This window comes from Nannobrachium achirus, assembly GCF_963921795.1.
Source record: "Nannobrachium achirus genome assembly, chromosome: 4".
Lineage (NCBI taxonomy): Eukaryota > Metazoa > Chordata > Actinopteri > Myctophiformes > Myctophidae > Nannobrachium > Nannobrachium achirus.
In genome coordinates this window covers 40997941-41005810 of record NC_137813.1, presented here as the reverse complement: position 1 = coordinate 41005810, position 7870 = coordinate 40997941, and the positions used below count along the sequence as shown (strand labels likewise).

The following is a 7870-nucleotide window of genomic DNA, read 5'->3' as shown; positions in this document are numbered from 1 at the left end:
TCTGGATCAGTGGTGACTTGCGAATACCGCCGCGTTTTGATAAACTTTCTGTGGGTTCTTCTCAATCTTCATAACTTATAACCGAGATGGCCAGCAAAAATACATATCAACTCGTACGGGCGCTTGGGCAGATGTCTGAAATACATCCCTCCAAACTGACCAGAGGCAACTTCAGACCTATCAGGTAAGAGTTTATTCTAATCTAGATTGTAGGCCTATTAAACTGAGGAGGGAAAGCATGTATCATTCTAAATAGTTCAACGTTATCAGTATTGCTTGATTGATTGATTGAATCACAGGACAGATACAAGCTAGTAAGGTCTAAACCCAAGAAAGCACAATGGCTTGTTTACATTGTTGTCCTTTTGTACTCAATTCATAGACATTAAAGTATAGACAAGTGTGTATAGTGGACAAATATAGTTTTTGTATGTACAGTTGTTTTTATCATGCAATGCAACAGAATTGAATGTGGAATCAAGTCATTTTATTTAAATATGGAGGAAATGTATGACGTTTCTATTATGGCTGTCTCTTACATAGGTCTCTTCAGGTTTCTTTGTGTAGCCTATTGCCACTGAAAAGCAGACACACACTATTAAAATAATCAATTATAATGAACTTGTTCCCAGAAACCTGGCTTCCTGTCCAGCATGTGCTGCAAGGCAGTCTACCCTATCCAAGGTATCCATGTCATCTGCCATGTCCCCTGCCTTCACCATCCCAAACCGCAGCTTCCTCAACCTGGTGGCTCCGATCAGTGCCAGGAGAATGGAGTTCTCTGAGTGCAGGACACTAAGGTCAGTTCCAACAATCTAGGTTGACTTGTCTGAATAGCCTAAAACAGTGTTTCTCAAACTCAAATGTCAAGGTCTCCCCTTGTAGACTGTCAGAGTTGCACAAGGAACCCACTGTGTCGCTGGAATCCACTTTGAGAAACTCTGGCCTAAAAACACTGCACTCCCAACATTTAACATTAGGGCCCAGCTGCTGTCATCACCTTTTGCCAATTTATATTTGACCGTCCACTGCACTTTTACATTTTCTACCAAATATGTATATTATATTATGAATATGTGTCATTCAGATAGAGGAAGGTTTCCTCATCTCACTGTGATGGGAAATATAACAATACTAATATGTATGTATTATGTTTGTACTTTTAAGACTTTAAAGACTATATTTTAACTAGATTTTTGTCATGTGATCTAACAGAAGATAACCCCAGGCCAAGGTGTTGGCCAACTAGCTCAACTGGCCAGCCAGGGGGTCTGTTGTTAGTAATAATGACCCACCTTTTGTGTTGAGTCTGTTGACTCATCTGTCTGTTTGGCCCAGCTGTCTCTACCCTGATGAAATAATATGTGTGTTTACTTTAGAATACCAGAATAGCAGAATTAACATACATTGACGGCATATGCAGGGAAGAGTCAAAGGGAACGCCAACACCTCCCCCCATCCCTCACACCTCTCCTGTCCCTTTCTTGCACTCTATGCTTGAACTGTTCCCAGATAATTGGCTTTATATATTTTTGTTTTGTTTTTTGCTCTTTGTCGTACTCTCTCTCTTTATAGAATACCGGTACTTTTACTGTTTTATTATTATTGTTATATTATTACCTATGCTGCTGCGTTCTCTGAAGGAAGCCATACGTTTTACTCTTATGTACCTGTACACAAGATGTAACAATAAAGCACAACCTTGAACCATGAGACATTCACATATAAGGCTACCGTAAGTACCATCAAACTGTTACTGTTCGATCGCTCCCACATACTGTAGTTGGCTCACTGGATTCAGACAGATTTCTAAAACGCATAAACCACTTTTTTCCCTCTACCCCAAATCTCATGGCTGACTTGACAAGCTCGCAACACGTCACAACTACATTTATTTTAGCTTCACCTATTTTCACAGAGCATTCATGCCCCAAGAATAGGGATGCTAGGGTTTGTGCAGCCATTGTGAGCTAAGCTCCCATGTATTTTTCTTTGACACTTCTAGTCAACAATCAGAGCTTGTCTTTCCCTTGTTGGTTTAATTTTTTTTCTCGCCGACTGTCTCCACCAGGGTTATTCCAGGGAATTACTCCAGTGTATGTGTACAATGGTGTGGCTAATGTCTGTTTCCTCCTGTATGTTCAGGTATACTCCAGAGCAGATGTACAACGTGGTGGCTAATGTGGACCAATACCAGCACTTTGTACCCTGGTGCAGGAAGTCCCAAATCGTGAAAGGACGCAATGGGAATGTGCGGGCAGCACTGGAAATAGGCTTTTCCCCCATTGTTGAGCGCTACATCTCTGAGGTCACAACTGTACCTAACCACCAAGTCAGGGTAAGTCCATACATTTGCTTTCTAGCAGTTGGGGATTTTAAAGTGGCCTGTAACAATCATAGTTTGTATTTTCAGTGTTTTGCCCTATGCACAAGTATGGCTAGTGAACCATCACCGTTAGATTAGTGTCATTGAACATGTTTGGATCAATAGTAATTTAGTTGTAGTGAGAGAATGAATCAACCACATTGTACTCCTCCAGAGTACAAGTCTTAACGACACAGTCTAGAGCAGTGGTTCTCAACCTTTTCAGGCCGCGACACCCAAAATAATCATATTTGAACTGGGGACCCTACGACCACTAAGAGTTGAGGCATTACATTTTGTATAACACAGTTCTATTAGATCTACATGCTCACAATGCCTTGTTGTGAGCATGTAGGTTGAGCCACAGGTTGAGAACCATTGGTCTAGACCAGGATGGGCTTGAGGCCCTTTGGGTTTCCATGTTTGTTAAGCCAAGTAATGATGAGTGGACATTTGTTTTAAAACAGGCTGTGTGTACCGATGGATCCCTCTTCAACCATCTTGAGACAATATGGAGGTTTGGCCCTGGAGCTAAAGACCAACCAGATTCCTGCGAGGTGGATTTTCACGTAAGTGCAAATAAATATACTGTATTGGCCTAGTATTGTCAATGTCACTAAAGGACTCAGGGCTTGACATTAACCTTTTGAGGCATTTGTCTTTTGGACAAGTACATTTCCCAGTCACGTGTCCAGACATAAAAGTCAGTTCTGGATAAAAATGAGCCATTTCACAGTCAGCACAAAGCTGATTGGAGTGTCACAGAAAAAGTGAAACCAAGCAAGAGCGACTTGTCCAACGGACAAGTACATTTGTAATGAACTTGTCTATACAGGACAAGTCTTTATGTCATGCCCTGGGAGTGGGACTGTTATTGTTCATTGTAATGAAATGTAAAGGATGAACATTTTTACACTGTAGAATTCATAAAGGGCCCTTGGAACTTGATAGGTCAAATGGAATGCTTTTGGGATTAACTAATTCCAACTCTTTGTTCCTGTACTGTTATGAATGAATTAGCCATTGAAAGTAAGTGCTATAAAAAAAATCAAATTAGGTTTCATTATATGTAGTCTGCTGATGTCCCCACTCCCCAGATGCCTAAAATAGCCGTCCTGACCACGCAAAGTGATAAGGACTTGCTGACAGGGACGTGGCAACCTAAATGCTTGGTCTGATCACCCCAGGGAAGACCAGGCAAGGGCTATTACTCAAGTTAATTATTATAAGGGAATTTGAATTTGATCGTTTTCAAAGAGACATGTTAAATTGTCAACGGAACAGTAAGCCACAAACAGCCTTTAAGGTGAAGGTACGGTTTAAATGTATCTCCTGAGAGTGATTCATCTTTATTCAGAACGCCATTACCTTCTACGCTAGTCTTCCTGGGGTGATGAGGGTCTGATTGGTGCTTTCATTGCGATAATTGTTCGAAGCCGAACAAAAACAAGTTGTACGTACATCTACACAAGATGTAACGATAAAGCACAACCTCTGTGCAGTGACATACCAACACATTTCCTCCCTCTGTCCTCTGTAGGTGCAGTTTGAGTTCAAGAATCCTTTGCACTCTCATCTGGCGACCATGTTCTTCGATGAGGTGATTAAGCAGATGGTCGGTGCCTTTGAGTCACGAGCAGCCAAGATTTACGGAACACATCCTCGCTCCTCTTCACAGAGAACCGGCGAGGAGCCAATCAACATGAGAAGTCATCGATAACTTTGACCACCTTACATACTACTATGGACATTTACAATACACTACAAACATAGATATTTATTGTCTTTTGCAGAATACTGAATCATCTTATTGAACTTCATCACATTTGTCTTTTATTTGGTTTAGGCAGTGTTTGGTTATTTATTGATGTGCACACTGGACACACTTTACATTATTTATATACCACAAACTTTCATTGATTCACTTAAATGTAATATGATTATATTATGTCCCTGTTTGTGGGTGGACTGTTAAATGCCTTTACATTTGGTCTGTTCAGAGAGGGATCATCTAAAGTTTCCACACTTGGGCTCCTTTCTCCAGCACTCTAAATCCTACCTCAACAATTCAGTGAAATGCATGTCACTGAAAACAAATTTTCTCCAGCACTCTAAATCCTACCTCAACAATTCAGTGAAATGCATGTCACTGAAAACAAATGTATGTCTCTTGACCATAGTCTCTTTTTTTTAGGCACACAAGCTGGCAAGAGAGGAGTAGAATAGAAATACTTTTTTAATCCCCTAAGGGAATTAATCCTTGTGAATCCTCCAATCCACAACCAGCTCCTTAGTCTTCTTCACGTTGAGCTGAAAATGTTTTGTACAATAATCTCTGAAGATAAGTCCTTCAACGCATTGATCGTTTTTTTTACCAGGAGTTCCCAGATTGTTGAACCCACAAAAGGTTTGTCATTTGTGTTTTTATTAAATCCATATGGATAATAATTTAGTGTGTCATCTCAGGATTTCCCAGGAAAAAATATCATAAACCTAAACCATAGCTAACTATCGACAGTAGGTGGCAGTGTAGGTCCACTTCACTCTGGTGAATCTCTATGATGCCATTTCCTGCACTTGTGAAAGAGTCAAGACAGTAATGTTTCTTGTCTTATCCATGTGTTCAGGAAATCATAAAGGCTACTCTTCTAACTTGTTACCAAACCTAGTACTCGAGTAGTTTGTGCTGTTCAACCACAAAAACTCTTTGTCTTTGCCTTGGTACTGCACATACCTGTGCCCGGGGCCCGAAGAGCAGCAGCCCCCCCTCCCGGGGGGGCAACAAGGCCCCGAAGAGCAGCCTGCCCCAGGACCCGGTACCCAAGGCCCCGAAGAGCAGCAGCCTCAGCCTCAGGATCCTTAGTACCAGCCCAGCCAGCCCCAGTACTAAATATGAATGTACACTTGTACATAACTAGAATTTCGGCCGCCTTCGGCGGCCTCATCCTAGTGTTACACGCACAGCTGCTCCAAGCCATGTTGCCCACAAAAAGCACTGTTTCTTCATGTATTTTGAGTGTGTGTGTGTGTGTGTGTGTGTGTGTGCGCGCGCGTGTGTGTGTGTCATTAATTAACAGTATTTATTATTATTATTATTATTATTATTGGCTAAAAGTAAGCCTATACTGAAATTGATTTGATGACGCAATAAGAGTTATGTTTAATAATAAGCACTAATTACTTAAAGGGATATTACACTTTCAAAAAACTTTTGGTCATTGTATGGTCTAATCAGGCTTGTATGAACACCCTGAACAGTTTTTAATTTGCTTCATTCAGTATTTAGATATTTGATGTAAATGTTACCAGCTCCAACACGCCCAGGCCCTCTCCACATACACACTCATTGTAACTTCAAACTCCATTTTAACCATGATAGATTCATTAAAAACACCCATTATTTTTTCTGGTGACTCATAATACCCTCCTAATACGTGAGCAGACCGTGTTTTTTCAATAACTTTTTTCATTTATTTTCAATAAAATATTATTGTATTTAATGTTTTCCATTTTCCCAAAGAATTATTAAAAATAAATGAAAAAAGTTATTGAAAAAACACGGTCTGCTCACGTATTAGGAGGGTATTATGAGTCACCAGAAAAAATAATGTGTGTTTTTAATGAATCTATCATGGTTAAAATGGAGTTTGAAGTTACAATGGGTGTGTATGTGGAGAGGGCCTGGGCGTGTTGGAGCTGGTAACATTTACATCAAATATCTAAATACTGAATGAAGCAAATTAAAAACTGTTCAGGGTGTTCATACAAGCCTGATTAGACCATACAATGACCAAAAGTTTTTTGAAAGTGTAATATCCCTTTAAACGTGACTATCTCTTTATAAAAGAGAGAGAGAGAACACTATGACACCTTTCAACAAAGACAACACTCAAATACATGACACTGCAATAGCGATTTGCATCTAAAAGAGGACATTAATGTGCTATTTGCAGACAGAAACATTCCCACTCTCTCTCATTTGGGGGGGGGGAATGTAATGAGACCTCTATTCACACCTTTCAACAAATAAAACAATGAAATAGCGATTTGCATATAAAAAAGGACATGGGCCGTTGACACAGTTGATGTATCACGTTGGAGCGAATTATTAGATTTTATTATTGGGAAATGTACCTTATGTCACAATAATCTGACTCTAGTCTGTTCCTTTCAAATATTTAAGGGCAAAAATTACCTCATGACAATGTTGCTGCTATTGAATTGGCTTGTAAAACCTCTGTCAGGGACTTAAAATGTTACATTATACATTTCTGTTGCTTAGTGTACTTTGTGAAACTATCAGAGGAGACTATTAATGACCTTTAACGGGCTTCACCTGTGGACATTCATTAATCCAGCGTGTGGACAATTAAGTGAACGGACTTTTTCTTTTCAGCAACAGAGAAACTGGAGCTGATTTTCCTTTTAAACTGGCTAAAATAAAGGGACTAATGGCCTTTTCTGTAGCTTGCAAAAGCTTTTGCAATTTTGCAATTCTGTTGCATTCTGTTAAATTAAAGTGAAAGTAAACTCCTTCTGCATGGACCGTCTGGACTGGAGGCAGGAAAGCATGGTGACACGATGCTTTTTTTTCTTTTTCTTCTTCTTTGAGACGACATTGACACAGGATTATGGAATATATCCTTACATTGCAACGGTAGGCTAATCAGCACCATCTGTATACTGTTGGCTGCCACTAAAGTAGGCTGGCTGCTACTTGCTAATTTTTAGTACAAGTTGCAGTCCTGCTCTGGTGGTCCCAGAGCATCATGCATGCTGAGCAGTGCTGAGAATTTATGTCAGTGGCCGCTGGTTACTGATGCGGCCCATGAAAATTGACCGGCCCATGAAAATACACACACTCACGGCTCAGATGAGCGGGTGCACATAAATACACAGACACACGAAAACAGAGAGCCACTGCACGGCGCGGCCGATCCAAGGCTTTCAAGACGCAGAAGTATGGTCGCTTGATGGTATTTTTGAGGGAGTCATCGATCCAAACATGCACGTTCCTCGTAAATGTCTGTGCGTGCGCGGCGCGGTACATTTGGAGTTGCAATGTTGCATGCATGCAGTAGTTGTGTTTATGGTCGTCCACTGGAGAAACAAATAGGTGTTGATGCTCTGCTTGTTGTGGGACTCTGCTGTAACTTAGTGTAGCGGGATCCTAGCCAGTGGCGTCAGTTCAGAAAAAGCTAAGGTATGGCAACTTGACTGGTGCGCGCGTGCAAGACACCAGTCATGTTGACATACCTTATCAACAGGCATGATACATTTATTTTAAGAAGAAGTAGCTCCAGTCATGTTGCCATACCTTACCAACAGGCATGATACATTTATTATTTATATTTAGAACTAACTTTTATCTTCCCCCCTGGACCCAGAGACATTCATGGATTTATATTTCGAACTAACTTTTATCTTCCCCCCTGGACCCCCTGGACCCAGGGTATGGTATATAGCTGCATACCCCTGCCATACCCAAGTGACGCCCCTGATCCT

General features: G+C 40.7%; 1 protein-coding gene across 1 annotated transcript; it reads left to right on the top strand.

The window, feature by feature from the left end:
- On the top strand, positions 1 to 4259 carry LOC308284451 (coenzyme Q-binding protein COQ10 homolog, mitochondrial). The gene is made up of 5 exons (XM_080725069.1): positions 1 to 184; positions 633 to 800; positions 2146 to 2338; positions 2833 to 2934; positions 3906 to 4259. The coding sequence occupies exons 1-5, from the start codon at positions 87 to 89 to the stop codon at positions 4083 to 4085; spliced, it is 741 nt and encodes a 246-aa protein (XP_080581195.1). The 5' UTR covers positions 1 to 86; the 3' UTR covers positions 4086 to 4259.
- Positions 4260 to 7870: the final 3611 nt, after the last annotated feature.